Source organism: Artemia franciscana, chromosome 17 (assembly GCF_032884065.1).
Source record: "Artemia franciscana chromosome 17, ASM3288406v1, whole genome shotgun sequence".
Taxonomy (NCBI): Eukaryota; Metazoa; Arthropoda; class Branchiopoda; order Anostraca; family Artemiidae; genus Artemia; species Artemia franciscana.
Window position 1 is genome coordinate 29,793,567 of NC_088879.1, and position 22,183 is coordinate 29,815,749.

The 22,183-nt window shown below is 35.7% G+C and overlaps 1 protein-coding gene across 1 annotated transcript in view; it reads right to left on the reverse strand.

Annotated features, from left to right (window-relative positions):
• LOC136038127 (E3 ubiquitin-protein ligase NRDP1-like) overlaps nt 1-21,848 on the reverse strand; it is a 155,716-nt gene extending 133,868 nt beyond the window's left edge. The window contains exon 1 of the mRNA XM_065721152.1: nt 21,744-21,848. Coding sequence (XP_065577224.1) covers nt 21,744-21,833 — 90 coding nt within the window. The 5' untranslated portion in view covers nt 21,834-21,848. The remainder of the gene's footprint in view (nt 1-21,743) is intronic.
• Between the last annotated feature and the right edge of the window lie 335 nt (nt 21,849-22,183).

Here is a 22,183-nt window from a genome sequence, read left to right on the forward strand (position 1 = left end):
GGTAAGTATAAACCAGCAAATGTTTAAGAATTTTTTGAGGGGGGACAGCTGCCTAAAATTAACAAAATATTTCTGATAAGCACAAAAATATAACAAATTAAGCTAAACTAGGAAAATAGTTTTTTTTTCTCACTGAACAGTTACCATAACACATAATGTGTTGTAAGATTTTTGCAGTACTTGTGCATTATAGCCACCACATTCAAGTTCTATTGAGAAGTTTAGTTTGGCTAATGTTAATGACATAAAATAAATATGATGAATATATAATACTTTATCAACAAAATTATGAAAACTACAACAAAGAATCCTGGAATTTGTAAATCAGCATCATATCTAAATATACTGTATCTTACATTGTGATAGATTGTTTTAACGCCCTACTGTTCAGGGGTAAATATTTAAATTATGTATCATAGGCAATTATCTGAAGAGTAATCTATTAAAAGTCTCCTGAGCTAACTAGGGAAGTTTTTTCTTTCTTTTTTACTTGCTTTAGCCTGTATCCAGTTCCTGATTGCCATATAAATTCCATATTCATAGTTAAATAACATAAGCCTTTGTATATAGACTATACCTTGTTGCTAATTTTTCTGGGCATAGAATGTTTGATTTGGTAAAGCCCTAGAGAAGGACCTGAAGAGAAAGAAACATAATAAAAAAAAAATTCATGCTTCATAATTTTTAGAATAATAGCTGGTAACACATTTTATATTCAACTTTGCTCTACTTTACCCCTCAATCCTCCCAATATAAAAATGTATTGCTGAAATTTCCTATTTTCCATTTGTTTTGTCAATCTGTCTCTCTAACTTCATCCCATGTAGCTGTAAATTAAACAAATGTGACAAACAATAACTAGAAAAACAGGTGACAGGAGGTTTAATGCATTGAAAATATGAAATTTGAGCCATATTTCTGCTCATTGGGAGGGGGATTGAGATAAAGCATAGCCTAACTTAATGATTTTCTCTTGCTATGTAGGGTAATTGGAAAGTCACTTGTATATCATGCTGTCCTTTTCAGTTTTAGTTGGATAGAAAAAATCCAAAGAAAGTCCCCTTTGAAAAGATAGTAGCCACAAAGTGAGATTGTATTTGTCAAAGCTTGGAGGTTTGTCCCTTCTGTCTGTTTAAACAAAACAGAATCTTAATTGAAGCTTTGTTCATTTCTATCTTAAGGGTGCACAACAATTATGATATAAGGTACTTTTCTTTATTCAATTGTCTTCTTTGTTGTCTAAAAGACTTTTTTTTAATCTAGATGTTTCATAAATTGCTCATTTTCAGTACTTAAATATTTCATACACCTTTGTAAACAACCTTAAGATGGTAAAATAGGTTGGATTATCCAAATTTTTAGTTGCCACAATATATTTCAATCATTATTGTAATATAAAGGGCAGCCAATAGTAAAGGACCTGAATAAATATTTTAAGGTAATTAAAAAGGTTTATTACTCAAAAACTTGATAAAACTAAAAGGGACTTCTTAATGATTGATTACTTTAAAATATCTACATTATACACAACAATAAACCTTTGCTATAAAGGGAAAGTCAGTAAGGCCCAAAAACTATTCAATACTAATTGTGGTTTGAGACAGTTTGCTGAATGTCTAAATGATTTTAGATAGTAATGAAGATAAAATGTGGGCAAACTCAACACCAATATGCAAGTAAGTATGGCAGCACTGACACATCAAGGTCTAAACTGGCAGTGCTAATTTCCACTTTGTGACCCTTTGGCCAAGAATTGCAATTAAGGGCTGGGGGCCAGAAATCTTGTGCTTTTGTACACCCTCCCTGCTTACCTTTTGCATAATTCTCCATTTGCCTATTTAGAGCTGGTTTAGATCTGTCTAACATCACTGACCCCCATTTAAAACAAATAAACAGGCAATACTAGGAATCAAACCTGTACCCCATGGACAAAGGATTTCTTACTAAGAGTGCTTTCCACTTAGCCAAGAACATTATTACAACCAGAGTAGAACAACTATTAAAAAAAAAAAAAATTGAAAAAAAAACAAGATGGATTTACAGCCATTTTCACTAATCTTCAATACACATTGTATTTTACTTAGACAAGTTATTGTAAGGCAGGTGTCAACAAAGCTCCAGCAGGGATTGCTTTACTTAAGATGCAAACTAGCACGGTGAATACTTAGCTGGTAAAAATCAAATACACTAGCAATGCCAGGAATTAAACCTGTACCCCTTGGACAAAGGATTCCCAAACCAGAGTGCCAACAACTTAGCAAGGAACACAAATGTGACCAGAGAACTATTATTTGAAAAAAGAAATATTGAAAAAAACTCAATTCATGGTTGTTGCTTTTCTCTACTGTCCCATAAACAATATATTTTATTTAGACAAATTAATTTTAAGACAGGTATCAACAAAACTCCATCAGGGATTGTATTTACTTAAGATACAACAAGCAATGTGATTGCATAGCTTTGTGATATTCTAGTCTTAAATAACGATAAAAAAGCAAATTTACATTTGCTATTTGTTTTCCAAACCATTTTAAGCAAAACCATTTGCAACAGCAATATGTCCATGGTTAGATTAGTGTCTATCCAAAATGCTTTACAACAGAAGGGACACATTTCTTGCAAAGCAAACACTCAGCTTTAATGCTATTCTGTGTCATCTCTAAAAAATTAAACTGTATCAGGTGTATTTTGATATAAGATACTTCTAAGACTTTTAGCAAGGGGCAGGCATTTCTTCACAATTTATACAATGTGTAAAAGAGCACCAGGGGGTGAGATTGAAAAAAAAACTTTCAGGGATGGGTCTAAAGGCTAAAGTATGTTCTGGGAAGGTCTGCTTACATGGAGTACAAAGAAACTGTTTCACAGCTTTCCTCAATCCACTTTATAAGGTTTTAAAGATATGCAAAGACATTTCCTAAATTTTGAAAAAAAATATTGATATGGCTTAAAATGCTACTCAAATAAAAGGAATTGCATTTTAAGAGCTAAAGCCAGAGTAAAAGAAACTGATAATTAAAAATTAAGGTAAATCTTGTTTTGTCAAAATTTCAATAGTATAGGTATAGACCTTTTGAGTAAGCAATTATCTAAGACTTAGAAATCAGAAAAGGGTTGACATAAAAGCCTGGCAGTACCTTCCCAGAGTGTTTTTGACCCTGGATTAATTACTGAGTTTCATTCTTGTAACCTATTCCCTTTCCAAGATAATGAAAATTAGCTAAACTAGAATTTTACGTATTTTTTGCTTTGGATTCATTACTGGAAGTTCTATTTTCCTGACTTAACCCATTTCTAAGATAGCAAACAGTAGCCAAACTAGAGTTTGACCTGAAAATTTATCCATGGCCCTATAGGGTAAGGCTGAAATGTAAAGAGTTCTGACAAAGATGCAACACATCTTGAAGCATCTAGTAAGAATAGTAATTGGATTAACAATGCTTTATAACCACTAGGGTCTTGCTTCATCAAGGTTTTATCTCTGAAGCCAAATTACCAAGCTAAGGTCAAGTCTAGGGCATCAAAAGGATGAAACAAAGATTTCCAAGTATCTACATAAGTTTTCAAAAGCATATTCAAACTCTTGACTTCCTGTCTTAAGGCCTATGTGAATCAAATTGCAGGATATAACCCAACATTTATCCAAATAGCCCTAATACGAAAAAAAAAAACAAAATTAAACCTTACTTTTGCGTGGCTAGAATTCTATTTGTCAGCTTATAATTCTTATTTTATATAGACTTATTTATAGCCTACGAATTCTTCTTTTCGAAATCTACGCCTGAAAAGGTCAACCAACAATTATGAATGGTAGAACCCTACGGTTAAAAACAATGACAGTTCTGGTTAAATTAGAGTTCAACCAGTCAATTGTTTCACGCAAAATCACTTTTCATGACAACCTGGTTTGTCACTGTTTCACGCAAAAACAGCGGTTGAGCTCAACCACACCGAGTGGTTGAGCTCAAACAGTCTTTTTGGTTGACGCGAAAAAAGGCCTAAAGTCAAGGCCAATTGTAGAAAAAAGCCAAGACAGATTGTCCAGGTTAATTTTACCCCTTTGATGGCCGTTGTTACTGTCTCCCATTTATGCTCCATGCAAACGTGTCTTTTTACAATGACGAACTAGAGTCGCACCGGTTGGAGGTTCTCGCTGGGGAACAATCGCAGGTTGACTCAGTGCTTCCACTTTTTTTTTCTGAAAATCAGTAACGACTCCAAAAAAGTCGGGAGATTATCGGGAGGTTTTTTTTAAGTCGGGGAAAAAATCAGGAGGTTTTAAACAGCTGTTTCGTCTCACATACCAGTTGTATTGGTGGTAAAAATGTCAGTAATAGAGAGACAGAACAAAGTAGAATCGAAAATATGTGTAGGCTACCTACAGACAATGATTTATTTAATTTTGGCCCACTTGTTAATTCCAGCAGAGTTATACAAAACAATCTAAAAGGAATGATATGAAACACAACAAGAGCTAGTAGCTCGTATGGCACTTGCAAGGCTGGTTCAGAAAATGAAATACAGAATTTGCTTTTCGTTCTGATCATTTGAAACCAAAACCCTTGAGATAAAAATAACCATGAACTTGGAAATCACGAGAATGTATCGTTTTGTAAAAAGTATTTTATTTTTGGATTTGGCTGTAATGATGCGTACTTTTCTGTAAATGATTTATCCAGAACATCTGTTTTTTATTCCCACAAAGTTACATCCCGATCTCTCCAGTCTAAGCCGGTCACGTATCCTCCCCCCCCCCAAATAGTTATCGGATCCGGTCCGGACATGAAAAAGATCACCAGAGACATGTCCTCTGTTCAATTATTAAATTTCACTCGAATCTGATCACCCGTTCCAAATTTACGCATGACTCAATATTGCGGATTCCCCCTTCCTCCACTCCCCCTAAGACTATCGAACCGAGTACATTTTTATTTACAAGTCAGTTTGATCGGGTCCCTGATAAGCCGATCCCACCATTCTAACCGTTTTTCGAGATTTCCGGTCTCCCCAAAACAACAAAATAACACACTTTGAAGAGCAAAATAATACACTTTGAACACTTTGAAATAAAATTTAGACATATTGGCACTTTGAAAACAGATTTGTCCCTTTGAAAACAGATTTGGTATGGCTGGCTTTGGCCTACATCTTAAAATCCATCCTCCTATCCTCCTATATTGTGAAGCAGAGCAAAATAACACTAGACAGTAGCGCCAAGACCTGGAAAAAGTGAGACACACTCGAACAGCAGCCACACTAGCACCACTAGCGATAGTGAACGTCCCTACTGAAACTCAATCGGTCTTGCACCGGCGCTGGCTCCAATAACTTCATATTTTGAACAAAGCAAAAAAAAAGATATGACCTCCCCAGTTTCCTCGACGTGTGCAGACCGCATATTACCTTTACTAGAAATTTCTAAACCCGCATGTTTGTCTCGCTTTAAATGTCGCAAGCGTAGTGGGCGGCGCTATGAGTATGGCCCGTTTGCAAAGCAAGGAAAGCATAGTTCTTGACCCTACTCCCTAGTGTTATTTTGCTCTGTTGTGACTTGTGAAGCCGATTTCGCCGACACTCGAAATCGTTATTTTGATATAGGCTAGGCTAGTAGTCTGGCGAATACCGGATATCTATAAGACCCGTAAGAATAGTGTATTCGAATTTGTACTATAGAATCCTTGAACTGGCAACAGGTTAAGAATTGGTTTCAAGTTAAAACATGTTATCTTGGTAAAGAAACAGATCATAGAAGCAGAAAAGCCGCCTACCCCCTAGGACAGGTCAGTAGCCTACTTCTTGGATTGCCCACGTGCAGGGATGTATAATTGTCCAGTTCCAGTAAACTTGGTACTTACCCTAAAAAAAATCCTGTCACGTAAGGTAAGCCACGTCCTTATTGTACACAAATTATCCAGTGGAAATTAACTATCTGAGTTGACTGATCAGATCAGATGAAGTTATGAACTGAGAATCAAATCAAATCAACCCTTTTTCGAACACAACAATGGTCTCTCATGGGACAAGCTGCCGACTAGGTCATTAATTAGGGTCCGCAGTTGACTTCTGCGAATCAAACGCGGCCGGCGGTTTTGAAATCCCCCTTTTACGGGCAGCAAAGACATATTTTGCATTCTGCCAGACAATCAAGAAAGATCAGAAGCTTCAAGTTGGACAGAGCTCAATTCAACAGAAATCGGGAGATTATCGGGAGGAAATTTCAGTCGGGAGATTTTCCAAAAAGTCGGGAGATCTCCCGATAAATCGGGAGGAGTGGAAGCACTGGGTTGACTACAAGTTGACTTGGATGAAAATTTTCCTCTCATGCATATCACTCCACAATACTGAACTAGAGTCGCCAGAGGACTCATTCTGACGGAAATTAAAAGTTCTAGGGCCTTTTTTAAGTGACCAAAAAAATGGAGGGCACCTAGGCCTCCTCCCACGCCCATTTTTTTCCTAAATTCACCGCATCAAAATTCTGAGATAGCCATTTTATCCAACTTAGTCGAAAAACCTAATAACTATGTCTTTGAGGACGACTTACTCCCCCATAGTCCCCGTGGGAGGGACTGTAAGTTACAAACTTTGACCAGTGTTTACATGTAGTAATGGTTTTTGGGAAGTGTATTGACGCTTTCAGGTGAATTTTTTGGTTGGGGGAGGTTGAGCGATTGTGGGGAAAAGTTTCCATGGGGGAAGAGAATTTCCATGAAGGGGGCGCAGAATTTTCCAGCATTTAAAAAATATGAAAAACTTTTCAACTGAAAGTAATGAGGAGCATTAAAACTTAAAACGAACAGAAATTATTACGCATATGAGGGGTTCACTTCCTTCTAATACCTCGCTCTTTACGCTAAAGTATTTTTAGTATTTTCAACTATTTATTCTACGGTCTTTGTGATTCAGGGGCCATTCTTAAGGAATTGGGACACAATATAAGCTTTAGTATGAAGAGCGAGGTATTCACGAGGGGGCGAACCCCCTCATATAAGTAGTAAAAACATACGAATATAGAAGTTCGTTACGTAAGTTAATTCGTAAGTTACAAAAACGTTCGTAAATAATTAAAAGTTCTAGTTGCCTTTTTAAGTAGCCGCAAATTGGAGGGTAACTAGGCCTCCTCTGCTCCTTTTTCTCTAAAATTATCTGATCAAAACTATGAGAAAAACATTTAGCCAAAAAAAAAAATATAGGCAAATTTCGTTTTAATTATTCCAGTGTGGAGAGCCAAAATCAAAACATGCTTTAATTCAAAAACGTTCAGAAATTAAATAAATAAAAAACAATTTTTTTTTAACTAAAAGTAAGGAGCGACATTAAAACTTAAAACGGACAGAAATTACTCCGTATATGAAAGGGGCTGTTCTCTCTTCAACACCCCGCTCTTTACGCTAAAGTTTTTTAATGTTTTAAAAAATGGAGTGGACAGAAAGCGTCAAACTTTAGCGTAAAGAGCGTGATATTGAAGAGAGAACAGCCCCTTTCATATATGGAGTAATTTCTGTTCGTTTTAAGTTTTAATGTCGCTCCTTACTTTCAGTAAAAAAAAATGTTTTTTTATTTAATATATCTTAAAACCATATAACAAATGTATCTTCACAAATTTAGGAAACATCCAATGCGCTAATTCAGCCACATCAAGGAGTTCTCACCACCTGCCAATGATCTATCTTGAAGATGCAATTAAAGAGATTTAAACGAGAAATAAAACCTAGTAAGAGCTGGCTCGACAACTTATGGTTGATAGTATATCTTCCAACTTAAAAAGAACAGAAAATATTCTGTATATGAAAGGGATTGTCCCTCCCTCATCGCCCTGCTTTTTACGGTAAAACTTCGTATAAGAATTCTAGCAAATTCCCTTGGTGTTAAATTTCTCCTGAAAATTTCACCCCCTAGAAACTTCCCTCTCATTGGAAATTCTCCCCGTGAAAAATTTTACTAGCAGAAAATCTCCCCCACTCATAAAATGTATGTATACTTCCCTATAAAAGACTACGTAAGCAACAGACAAAATGTATGACTTAGACATATTCCCAGGAGGATCGTGGTGTTACGGCAAAACTTCGTGTAAGAATTCTAGCAAATTCCCCTGGTGTAAAATTTGTCTTGAGAAATTTACCCCCTAGTAACTTACCTGCCATGGGAAATTCTCCTCGTAAAAAAATTCACTTGCAGAAAATACTCCCGCATTCAAAAAATGTATGTATACTTCCCTGTAATAGGCTACGTAAGCGACGGGCAAATTTAATAACTTAGACCTATTCCCAGAAGGATCGTGGTATCTCGAAAGGTATAATTGTTCGGCCTTTCAACTATTCTGAACAAAAAAATACTTCTACTACTAACAAATTACCGCAGCACCAAGCCCTCTGAGGTCAACGCGGCTAAGCTCAGTCCTCTTCCAATCCAATATATTCAAAACTTCCCTCTTTACACTCTCCCAGAAAATTCCCATTTCATTTAAAGCTTTCTTTATGAAATCCTCCCACCCCAACCGTGGATGACCAGCTTTCTGCTTAGCCCTAGACCGCTGGTCAAAAAGGACAATCGTCGGTAATCTGTCATCCTTCATCCGCAAAGCGTGCCCTAGCCATCTTAACCTTTCTCTCATTAGAGCCATAGAAAGCAGGATGCTATCTCAAAATTTTGATTGGACTATTCAGATAAAAAAAATTCTAGTTGTGGATTCGTTCCAGAATTCTTTTTGAATAGGCTACGAATCCACCTCAAAAATAGCCTACTTATATTTGAAGAAAGATCTGTTTTCACTCAAGTTAATTACCCTATTTATTTATCTGACGGTTCAATGAGAGCTGGGATGTTTTGACATTAAAATGCACTGTTGTGAATCATCTCCCTGTCTAAGTACGAAACAATCAGATAACTAATCGCCTCGCGGGTGATATGCTATTGAATATTTTAAACCCAACAAGGAACCAAATAATTGCACATGAAACGACAACAGTAGCTTGTTGTCATTTCCTAGGTTAATTGAAATTCATTTGTTTAGCCTGAAACTTTGTGAAATTTTTAATTTCCCAATGGTTTCTTGGGATTTCTGGCAAAAATAGGACGTTTATTAAGAATTAGATACATTTGTGAAGCCTTTTTTGGGGGATTTTACAGCATGCAATTATCCGGTCAAGTCACTGCCCAATTATTAATACGTTTTCTCTCCAACTTTTTACCCTCTTTGAAGTAATTAGCAATTGTACTGTTGTTGTTTTTTTGTAAAGAGAGTTTGCTTTCCACGGCAAAATAGAATTATCCTTGATACTAGGGCGTTTATCCCCCCTTTTCAGGATAAAGTACAGCTTTTATGGATCAATTTTGGAAACTATTATTTTTCATTAAAATCTACGTTTTTGCATTAGGAGAACTACCCCCTGCAACACCCATATCGCACTGTTAACCCTAAAATTTCCCTTTCAGTGGGATATAATAGATTAATCACTGATTCTAAATCACTATGAACACAACCTGAGCCTAAAACGTACTTTTGAGGCTCCAGTCTTCTTCCCCCCATCCGCTACAATACTACAAATTAAAGTTAATCTGTATTTTCCGATATACGTGCTTTTTGCATTACTAAATAAGAAATTGCTACTTTATATCTGCTGTTTCGAGGTCCCCCCCCCCGAAAAAAAATTTCTTGCGTACGTGCCTGCTATATATATATATATATATATATATATATATATATATATATATATATATATATATATATATATATATATATATATATATATATATATATAAATCCTCCCCATGAATCCCCATATTTCTTCATGAAATCCTCCCACACCAACCGCGGATGACCAGCTTTCTGTTTAGCCCGAGACGGCCAGCCAAAAAGGACTGTATTTGGTAATAATTCATCCTTTTTCCACAAAGCGTGCCCTAGCCATCTTAACCTTTCTCTCATTACAGCCATAGAAAGCAGGATGCTATCTCAAATTTTGGATTGAAACATTCTGATAAAAAAAATTCTAGCTGTTAATTCCTTCCATATTTTTTTTTGCATAGGCTACGATTCCAACTCAAACATAGGCTACTCTTGTAGCATACTTATATTTGAAGAACGATCTGTTTTCACTTAAGTTGTGATCCTTTTTAAGATCATGAGGGATCCCAACGTGCGACAAATATTTTCGGGAAATCGGAAAATCAGAAAATCCGATATATATATAAATATATATATATATACATATATATATATATATATATATATATATATATATATATATATATATATATATATATATATATATATATATATATATATATATATATATATATATATATATATATATATATATATATATATATATATATATATATATATGTATATTTTTCTATTCATTTTTACAAGCTAGAAAAAAATTTTTCTTAGAAAAACAAGTTAGAAAAACAGTCCCCTCCCTCCAAAAATTTCTCCAACACAAAGACGTTTAAAGTATAAAACGTGTGAGATCCAACGTTTAATGTATAAAAAATTTTATGGTCAGGGGAAGTGGGATACGTGAGAGGATGTTTCTATGGGTGAATTTACCACAGGGAAGAGCATTTTCATGAAGAGTTGCTGGATTTTACAGCATTATTTAAAAAAAAAAACATTTTTGGTTACTTTTTAAGTAACCAAAAAAAAATCGGAGGGAATCTAGGCCCCCTTCCACGCTCATTTTTTTCCCAAAGTCAACGGATAAAAATTTTGAGATAGCCATTTTGTTCCGCATAGTCGAAAACCATAATAACTATGTCTTTGGGGATGACTTACCATATCTACGTCTTTGGGGAGGGGCTGCAAGTTACAAACTTTGACCAATGTTTACATACAGTAATGGTTATTGGGAAGTGTACCGACATTTTCAGGGGAATTTTTTTGGTTTGGGTGTGGGGTTCAGGGGAGGGGGCTACATAGGAGGATCTTTCCTTGGAGGAATATTTCATTGGGGAAGAGAAATTCAATGAAAATGGCGCATTATTTTCTAGCATTACTATTAAAAAAAACAACAATGAAAATATAAACACGAAAAATTTTTTTCAATTGAAAGTAAGGAGAAGCATTAAAACTTAAAACGAACAGAGATTATTACGCATATTAGGGGTTGTAAAAATACTTTAGCACAAAGAGCGAGGTATTTAGGAGGAGATAAATACTTCGCTCTTTATGCTAAATTATTTTTAGTAATTTCAACTAGTTATTCTACGGCCTTTCTGATTCAGGGGTTATTCTTAAAGAATTGGGACAAAACTTAAGATTTAGTGTGAAGAGCGAGGTATTAACGAGGGGACAAATCCCCTCATATATATAATCAAAAATATAAGAATATAAAAGTTTGTTACGTAAGTTAATTTTTAAGTTACGTATATGTTTTACAAATAAAAACGTTCGTTAAAAATTAAAAGTTCCAGTTGCCTTTTTAAGTAACCGAAAAATTGGAGGGCAACTAGGCCTCCTTCTCCACCCCTCATTTCTCAAAATCGTCTGATCAAAACTAAGAGAAAGCCATTTAGCCAAAAAAGGAATTAATATGCAAATTTCATTTTCATAATTTATGTGCGGAGAGCCAAAATCAAACATGCATTAATTCAAAAATGTTCAGAAATTAAATATAAAAAACTAGTTTGTTCCCTTCTCAACGCCCCGCTCTTTACGCTAAAGTTTTTTACTGTTTAATAAAGCAGAATTGAGAGAAAGAGTCAAAGTTTTGCGTAAAGAGCGGGGCGTTGAGAAGGGAACAGCCCCTGTTATTCACGGACTAATTTCTGCTCGTTTTAACTTTTAATGTGGCTCCTTACTTTCAGTTACTAAAAAAAGTTTTTTTTAATTTAATTAACTTGCAATTCAAATCAAAATATGGCTCATTCTTTTTTATATTTTTTTGGCAGGCCACACGACTCTACACAACTGCTCATTTATTTCATTTAACTGCATAATTACACCATGTGCATCTTTTTCATTGTCCTCTAACGCTTTCAACTTATTTTTTACATGCGATTCCAAGAGCTCTCTTTTAAATGCCTCAATATCTTATCTGTTAAATAATTTCTAATTCGTTTTTCTAAACCTACTTTTCTAAACCCCACATTGTAGAAATTTCTTACTCGTGGGACGCGGTCCTGAAACTGCCCAACCTTCAGCTGAAGCTTAATAGCTCTACGATCAGATCTAACTAAAGCTAATGTTCCCATATTAATTGATTCAGGTACAAATTGCGTTTTAATTAGCGCATAATCTACAACACTAGGAGTTGGTCCCGAAAGGCAAGTAATCATCAGATCATGTTCCCCACAAAGCGCCAGGAGCTTTCTTCACCATATATTTATTTTTGTTTTTTCATCCTTGTTACTTCGTGGTATTCTACAACAAATTGGGACAAAATCACCTAAATCTGGGATCAACACATCTAAGATCTCAGCCTCCATACCGGTATTCGCATTAAAATCCCCCATCAACACGCACTCCAGATCTCTCTAACTTTCTTGTATTAACGATAATTTTTCTTCAATGATTTCCCTAGTATTTTCTCGACTGTACGAACTATTCCGTGCACGTAAATTAATTGCTTTGGGAGTAAACCCAAAATTAATTGCTTCCCATATTCAAAACAATTACACAGTCAAAACGTTTTCAGATCTACTATTAATTCTCTCACAACTTTCAATAGCAGGTGCTTTGACCAAACCCGAAATGCCACCCTAATATTTATTATTTCTTGATACATTACGCACAAACTTTGTTCGTTATCTTTCCGGTCTTGTCGGTTTAAAACCATAACCTGTCATCGGATCTCAAAATGCAATTTAGAAGTCTATTAAAAGTTTAAAAAAAAACTTGGGTTGGTTTATTTTAACTTTAATACCATTTAAGGCTTGCTGGGGGGAGGGGTTGCAAAAAGAAACCTTAAAAAACGAATGTATTTTTAATACGTCTCTTGTGTTGGAAATTTTTTTGGGGGAGCAGGAAGGTCTAATCCCTTCATCCTCCTTTATGGGTTCAGCATATGAAAGGGGCTGTCTCCTCATCAACGCCCCCACTCCTGACGCTAAAATTTAACTCTTTGTCACAGTTGTACTTTTTAAAACAATAGAAAACTTTAGCATAAAGAGCGGGGCGTTGAGGAGGGGACAGCCCCTTTTATATACGGAGTCATTTCTATCCGTTTTAAGTTTTAATGCCGCTCCTTACTTTCACGGAAACAAACTTTTTTTATTTAATTTCTGAACGCATTTGAATTAATGTAGATTTTGATTTTGGCTCATCGTAACTGAATAATTAAAACGAAATTTGCATATTATTTTTGTATGGCTAAAGTGTGTTTTCAAACTTTTGATCGGACAATTTTGATCAATAAGGGGCGGGGGAGGTGGCCTAATTTCCCTCGAATTTTTTGGTTACTTAAAAAGTAACCAAAAATGTTTTTTTTTTTCAAATAGAGCTGGAAAATCCAGCATCCCCTTTTTGGAAATGCGCTTCCCCGTGATAAATCCACCCCTTGGAAGGATCCTCCCACGTATCCCCCTCCACCCGACCATAAAACGTTTTATACATAAAATGTTGGATTTCACATGTTTTATGCTTTAAACATCTTTTTGTGTTGGATAAACATTTTTTGGAGGGAGAGGGAGGGGACCTAGTCCTGGTTCCTGGGTTCGGTCTTGCTATCATTGATAGCCTATATTTTTATGGCACTTTGTATTAACCAAGTGACATATAGCAATAGCAAATTCTGTCGGTCTGTCGCGGTTTTACTACTTTAGACACTTCCAGGTAAGTTAGGACGATGAAATTTGGCAGACGTATCAGAGACCAGACCAGATTAAATTAGAAATAGTCGTTTTCCCAATTCGACCATCTGGGGGGGGAGTGGGGGGCCGGTTAATTCGTAAAAAATAGAAAAAACGAAGTATTTTTAACTTACGAACGTGTGATGGGATCTTAATGAAATTTGATGTTTGGAAGGATATTGTGTCTCTGAGCTCTTATTTTAAATCCTGACCAGATCCGGTGAAGTTGGGAGGAGTTGGAGGGGGGAACCTAAAATCTGGGAACACGCTTAGTGTGGAGGGTTCGGGATGAAACTTGGTGGGAAAAATAAGCAGAACTCCAAGATACGTTATTGACATAACCGGCACAGATCTGCTCTGTTTGGGGGAGTTGGGAGGGAGGGTTAATTCTAAAAAAAATAGAAAAAATTAGGTATTTTTTACTTACGAAGGAGTGATCGGATCTTAATGAAATTTGAAGTTTGGAAGGATATCGTGTCTCAGAGCTCTTATTTTAAATCCTGACTGGATCCGGTGACATTGGGGGGAATTGAGGGGGGAACTTAAAATCTCGCAAAACGCTTAGTGTGGAGGGATTGGGGTGAAACTTGGTGGGAAAAATAAGCACAAGTCCTAGAAACATGATTGACATAACCTAAATGGGCCCACTCTCTTTCGGGGAGCTGCGGGGGGGGGGAGGGTTAATTCTGAAAAATTAGAAAAATGAATTATTTTTAACTTACGAAGGAGTGATCGGATCTTAATGAAATTTTATATTTGGAAGGATATCATGTCTCAGAGATCTTATTTCACATTCTGACCGGATCCGGGGAAGGGGAAGTTGGGGGGCGGAACCTAAAATCTTTGAAAATGCTTAGAGTGGAGGGATCAGGATGAAACTTGGTGGGAAAAATAAGCACAAGTATTAAATACGGGATTAATATAACTGGGACGGATCTGCTCTCTTTGAGGGAGTTGGGGGGGAGATTTAATTCTAAAATATTAGAAAAAATGAGGTATTTTTAACTTACGAAAGAGTGATCGTATCTTAATGAAATTTCATATTTAGAAGGACCTTGAAACTCAGATCTCTTATTTTATATCCCGACCGGATCCAGTGTCATTGGGGGGGGCGGAAATCTTGGAAAACGGTTAAAGCGGAGAGATCAGGATAAAACTTGGTGGAAAGAATATGCACAAGTTATAGATACGAGATTGACATAATTGGTACGGATACGTTCTCTTTGGGGGACCTGGGGGTTATTAATTTGGAAAAATTAGAAAAATTGAGGTATCTTTAACTGGATCTTAGTGAAATTTGATATTTAGAAGGAACTCATGTCCTAGAGCTCTTATTTCAAATCCTGACCAAATCTGTTGATATTAGGGGGAGACCGGAATTCTTGGAAAACGCTTATAAATGTCGTAGATACGTGAGTGACGTGACCGGACTGGATCCACTCTCTTTGGGGGAGTTAGGTGGTGGGGTTCAGTGCTTTGGCGAGTTTGGTGCTTCTGGACATGCTAGGACGATGAAAATTGGTAGCCGTGTCAGGGAACAGTACAAATTGATTTGAATTCCTTGATTCCCCGATTCAGCCATATGGAGGCTGAAGGGAGGGGAAAAATTAGAAAAATTGAGGTATTTTTAACGTACGAGTAGGTGATAGGATCTTAATGAATTTTGATATTTAGGACCTCGTGACTCAGAGCTCTTATTTTAAATCCCAACCGGCATTAAGCCTCTGATTTTCCTTTTAAAACAATCTATTGATTCTTAGACTTTTGCTAGAGCTCATGCCATATGAGCTCTTGGCTCTTCCGACCTTGTCACAAGTGCCATATGAGCTCTTAGTTCTTGTTTTCATGTTTATCCCAAAATGACCAGTAAATTCAAGAAAAAATTTCAAGAGAATTCAAGAGATCCAATGAATTAAAATCGAATAGTTGCTGACGTCAAACCATGGCTAATCAAACAGTTCGTGGTAACGAACTGTAGTAAGGAGTGACCCGGGTCAATAGTAGCCGAAACTAAAAAACTGAATTTTTATAACAATAGTTACATCAAAAGAATTGCATTTTAATGCTGATTTTAAATACATAAGTTTTATCAAGTTTAGACTTACCCATCAAAAGTTACGAGTTTGAGAAAATTTACTTTATTTTAGAAAATAGGGGGAAGTACCACTTAAAAGTCATAGAATCTTAACGAAAATCAAACCATCAGATTTAGCGTATCAGAAAACCCTACAGAAGAAGTTTCAAGCTCCTACCTACAAAATGTGGAATTTTGAATATTTTGCCACAAAACAGATCACGGACGCGCGTTTCTCTTTTTTTTTTTTTTTCCCCAGGGGTGATCGTATCGACCCAGAAGTCCTAGAATGTTGCGAGAGGGCTCATTCTAACGGAAATTAAATTCTAACGGAATTAAGTGACCAAAAATATCGGAGGACACCTAGGCTCCCTCCCACGCGAACTTACCTTGGAGTAATTTTTCATGGTGGAAGAAAATTTCCATGAAGGATTTTTTGCATTAAAAAAGAAAAAATAAATATGAAAAAGTTGTTTCAACTGAAAGTAAGGACCAGCATTAAAACTTAAAATGTTTATGTTAAATTGTAAATGTAAATGTAAAATTGTAAAATTAATTACTTCAAAATAATGTAAAATTAATTAATGTCTTAAAATGTAAAATTATTACGCACGTGAGGGGTTCACTTTCTCCTAATACCTTGCTCTTTACGCTAAAGTAATCAACTATTTATTCTACGGCCTTTGTGATTCAGGGGTCATTCTTAAGGAATTGGGACAAAATTTAAGCTTTAGTGTAAAGAGAGAGGTATTGACGAGTGGGCGAACCCCCTCATATACGTATACGAATATAGAAGCTCGTTTCGTAAGTTAATTCGTAAGTTACGAATATTTTTACTAATAAAAATGTTCGTAAAATTAAAAGTTCTAGTTGCCTTTTTAGCCAAAGTAACCAAAAAACTGGAGGGTAACTAGGTCTACTCCCCCGCTCCTTTCTTCTTAGAATAGTCCAATCAAAACTATGAGAAAATCATTTAGCCAAAAACATAAATTAATATACAAATTTTGTTCTAATTATTCATGTGCGGAGAGCCAAAACCAAAACATGCATTGATTCAAAAACGTTCAGAAATTAAATAAAAAATAAGTTATTTTTAACTGAAAGTAAGGAGCGACATTAAAACTTAAAACGAATAGAAATTACTCCGTACATGAAAGGGGCTGTTCCCTGCTCAACACCCCACTCTTTACGTTAAAGTTTTTTTTTACTGTTTTAAAAAATGGAGCTGAGAGAAAGTCAAACTTCTGAAGTTTATTCATGTAAGCCTCCTCGCCTCAAAGCTGCTCAGTCTTCAAATGAGAGCTATATCTTTCAATCTGAACAGGGGCAGATCCAAGGAGGTTACGGGGGTGCAACCCCCATGCCATGGTGTTGGATCTGTGGTTGGAACTGCTTCCTCTAGTTTGGATCTGGACGAAAGTGATTTTTTTTTTAAATTGATTTTCAATAGTTGAGTTTTTCATAAATTTGTCAATATTAAGACTGTTTCTTTTTGCAAACAAGTTTGAAACAAGATATTAGTCACTTTGTATGGTCTCTGTTAGATTTCACTATTGTTGTATACCGTCAAAAAGTGTTTAATTAAATTTGCGGGTTTTGCGTATTACCGCAAAACCCAACAGCGAGGCAAAAATCTTCATTTCGTAATAACAAGGAGAAATTTAAAATCCTAACTTCTTTAGGCTGTCAAAATGATATTTCAGGATTGTGCTGTCACAACGGGACTGAAAAGCAAAATATTTTCTTCTTTTTATTGTCTAAAATTTGTTTTCGAGTCTTGCTATGGCACTGAGGCAAAGACATTGATAGGCCTATCATTACATTTTTGGCAGTCTGTCTTGGTTTTTTGGGTTTGCTTTCGTGTGAAGTGTGGTGGCTTTTACAACAGAGCCTAGTTGTTTTTTAGGGGATTTGTATAATAGAAAGTAAATGCATGAGAAGTACAAAAATTATTAATTTAAGTTTTGGATTTTTGTGAGGAAATGGTGGCCACTTTACTGCCTATTTTCATCCAATTAAAGATCTGCATTATATGACATATCACCTCCTCTGTTCATCCTAAAACATTAAAATAAAGGCGAAACTCGTTTAGCACTTCAGACCATTTCCAATACCTACGACGCATAATTGTCGAGGTTCGCTTTAAATTGCGGGTATTTCTTTGTTCGCAAGTTTATCTAAGTGATCGTAGACCTCTTGAAATGAAACAGATTAACAATAGCTCGTTGTCATTCCCGTTCATTCTACTGAGTTATAGATCTCATTATAAATTCATTTGTTTTGCTGGCTAGCAACTGAAAAAATCTTTTTTAATTTTAGTGTTGTCTGAGTAATTAATTAAATTTTAGCGATTGCAATTCAAACTTACAATTTGAAAGAGAGAACGGAGAACAATTTTTTCAAAAGGAAGTAAGGACCAACATTAGATTTTAAAACGAACATATATTAGCATATTACGTGAGGGGGGTTGCTCCAAATTGCTCCCTTATAGGGGGGTTGCTCCTAATAGGCTAATAAGCCTATGCGTTTCTGAAAGTGTTTAAACAATGATTCTATTTTCTGTTCGGGGGGGGGGGAGTATTTACACCCAGAAATTACTTCCATGACTCATAGATCTCCAATCACTTTTGACTTTAAGTTCTTCATAAAATTTTCAATAGAGAAAATTTCTGTGAGAGAAATTTTTCATTGGGGAGAGGGGGATTTCCCGAAAATATTTGCCACACATTGGGGTCCCTCGTGATCTTAAAAAGGGTCATAACTTAAGTGAAAACAGGTATTTCTTCAAATATAAGTATGCAAAAGGAGTAGGCTATTTTGAGGTGGAATCGTAGCTTATGCAAAAAAAATTCTGGAAGAAATCCAACCCTAGAATTTTTTTTATAAGAATGGTCCAATCAAAATTTCGAGAATATTATCCTGCTTTCTATGGCTGTAATGAAAGATTAAGATGGCTAGGGCACGCTTTGCGGAAGAAGGATGACATATTACCGAAGATTGTTATTTTTGACCGACCGTCTAGGGCTAAACAGAAAGCTGGTCATCTGCGGGTGGGGTGGGAGATTTCATAAAGACATATTTAAATGAAATGGGAATTTTCTGGGAGAGTGTAAAGAGGGAAGCTTTGAATAGATTGGGATGGAAGAGGACTGAGCTTAGCCGTGTCGACCTAAGGCGGCTTGGTGCTGCGGTAATTTGTTAGTAATAGAAGTATTATTCTGTTCAGAATAGTTGAAAAGCCAAACAATTATACCTTTCAAGATACCCCGATCCTCCTGGGAATTGGTCTAAGTTACAAAATTTGCCTTTTTGCCTACGTTGTCTATTATAGGGAAGTATACATACATTTTTTGAGTAGGGAGATTTTCTGCTAGTGAAATTTTTCACGGGGAGAATTTCCCATGTGAGGCAAGTTTCTAGGGGGTAAATTTCTCATGAGAAATTTTACAACAGGGGAATCTGCTAGAATTCTTATACAAAGTTTAACCATAAAGAGCGGGGCGTTGAGGGAGGGACAATCCCTTTCATATACATGTTATATGGTTTTAAGATAAATTAATTTTGTTTTAAGCATCTGAAATTCATTCATGTAAGCATCTTCACCTCAAAGCAGCCCAGTCTTCAAATAACAGCTAGATTTTTCAATCTGAACAGGGGCGGATCCAATAAGGGCGAGGGGCGCACCCCCATGACATGGTGTTGAATTTGTGGTTGGGACTGCTTGCTCTGATTTTGGTCCGGACGAAAGTAAATTTTCTTTGTAATTGATTTTTAATAGTTGAGTTTTTCACAAATTTTTCAATATTAAGACCGTTTCTTTTTGAAAAAAAGTTTGAAACAAAACTTTAGTCACTTTTTGTGGTCTTTGTTAGATTCTACTAATGTCACATACCGCCAAAAAGTATTTAATTAAATTTAGGGTTATCAACAGAATCTGTTCCTATTACCGCAAAAGCCAACTGCAAGGCGAAAATCTTCATTTCATAATAACAAGGAGGAGAAATCTAAAATCCTAACTTCTTTAGGCTGTCAAAATGATATTTCAGGATTGTGCTGTCACAATGGGACTGAAAAGGAAAATATTTAGTTCTTTTTACTGTCAAAAAATTTTGTTTTTGAGTCTTGGCACTGAGAAAAAGAAATTGATAGGCCTATCATTACTTTTTTGGCAGTCTGTTTTGGTTTTTTGTGTTGCTTTTTTTTTTGCCAAGAGGGGTGGCTTTTACAACATAACCTAGTTGTTTTTTAGGGGATTTGTATAATAGAAAGTAATTGTATGAGAAGTGCAAAAATTATTAATTTAAGTTTTGAATTTTTGTGAGGAAACTGTGGCCACTTTACTGCCTATTTTCATCCAATTAAAGCCCTGCATTATATGACATATCACCTCCTCTTTTCATCCTAAAACATTAAAATAAAGGCGAAACTCTTTAGTACTTTAGACCATTTCCACTACCTACCTACAAGGCATAATTGTCGATGTTATTTTTAAATTGTGGGTATTTCTTTGTTTGCAAGTTTATCCAAGCAACCTATTATGCGCCCCCTCCCCCCTCCAAAGAAAATCCTGGATCCACTATTCTTTCTCGGAAAATCCAATTTTAAATAGCAAATTTCAAGACATGAAAATGTCTAATCAAACAGTTTGTGGTAACGAACTGTAGTAAGGAGCGACCCGGCTCAATAGAAACCAAAACTCTAAAAAATGGAATTTTGATACCAATAGCTACATCAAAAGAATCGCATTTTAATACTGATTTTAAATATTAACGAGACAAAGAGCCTGAGTCATAGCCAAGATAACAGCGGGGACTGACAGGACGAGAATATGTATTATTGCATAATAACTTTGTCACTAATTTTTCGTATCAACATTTTTATACCATCTTACTTTCAACAGATTTATTTGAACTTTATCCCTCACCCGATTTTAGATTAAATTTACGACCATTTCCACTGCCTACCACGACTCACAATTGTTGAGGCTCTCTTTAAATTGAGGGTATTTCTTTGGGTAGTACCTTTCTTTGTTTATCCAAGCAGCCTATTATGCGCCCCCCCGCCCCAAAAAAAATTTCCTGAATCCACTATTTTTTCTCTAAAAATCCAATTTAAAATAACATATTTCTCAAATTTATCCAAAAATAATTGACCTTTTAAAAATTAATATGTATTGAGACAAAGAGCTGATGCATTGAGCAGTTTGAACGGTTTGTATTAAATAATGTATTAAATATAACCGGTTGTATTAAAATAAAGGCCAAACTCCTTACCACTTTAGACCATTTCCACTACCTAGGCCTATGTATGACGCATAATTGTCAAGATTCCCTTTTAATTGCAGGTATTTCTTTGTTCGCAAGTTTATCAAAGCACCTATTATGTGCCCCATCCCCCCAAAGAAAATCCTGGATCCACTATTTTCGCTCTGAAAATCCAATTTGAAATAACAAATTTCAAAACATTAAAATGTCTAATAACGAGACAAAGGGCCTGAGTCATAGATCTCAGCAAAGAATGTCTAACCAGGTTTTTTGGAAGTGACCGAGAAATAGCAAGGCTCTGACTTAGATACTGTATTATTGCGTAATATCTTTGTCAATAGGAGAAACTATATGACGAGTATTAGCTGAACTGATAGCTTTTGCTAAATTCAAAAATATGTAGCGCTGTATAAGCAAAACTATTCAAATTAATGACCTACTTGTTCAAAAAACAGAGACAATTCTAACTGTAGAAAAATCAAATTTCTAGGTGGTATAATAAAGTAGTTATAGTAGATTGAATGTCAAAAAGTGTGAAGAGTGAACAAAGTGACCGAGTACCGGTCGTCTTACCCTAAGTAGCCTGTTAGATGGTTGAATAGCCTACAAACCTGAACAGGGTCTTCCAAAACAAATGTGCAAATAGAACAAAGAAGATCTCCATCAATGTCTCCCGAAAATCTTGCTGTATCCATTCCCATTTTAAATGCTAACTTGTACGGATTAATTCAGATAAATTCAAAGAAAATCCATACAATAATTACAGTGGGTGCGTTTGTTTACTTGTCCAATGGGATTTTTACTAATCGAGGTTTAACCCCTAAAAGATAGCAACAAACACTTGTCTGGCCACGTGTCACTTAAAACGGCAAGATTAATCGCGAGAATATCAACATTGGTCACGTGTAATTATTGCTTTAATGCTATGTGAAGTTCTGACAAGGAAGAGGCTGGGACTTCGGGCCTGTTTCTAATTTTACAGGCAAGTACACCTTCAGCAATTATTTCAGAGCTGGCTAGCCTAATACAATTTGTGTGGCCAGAAGTTTAA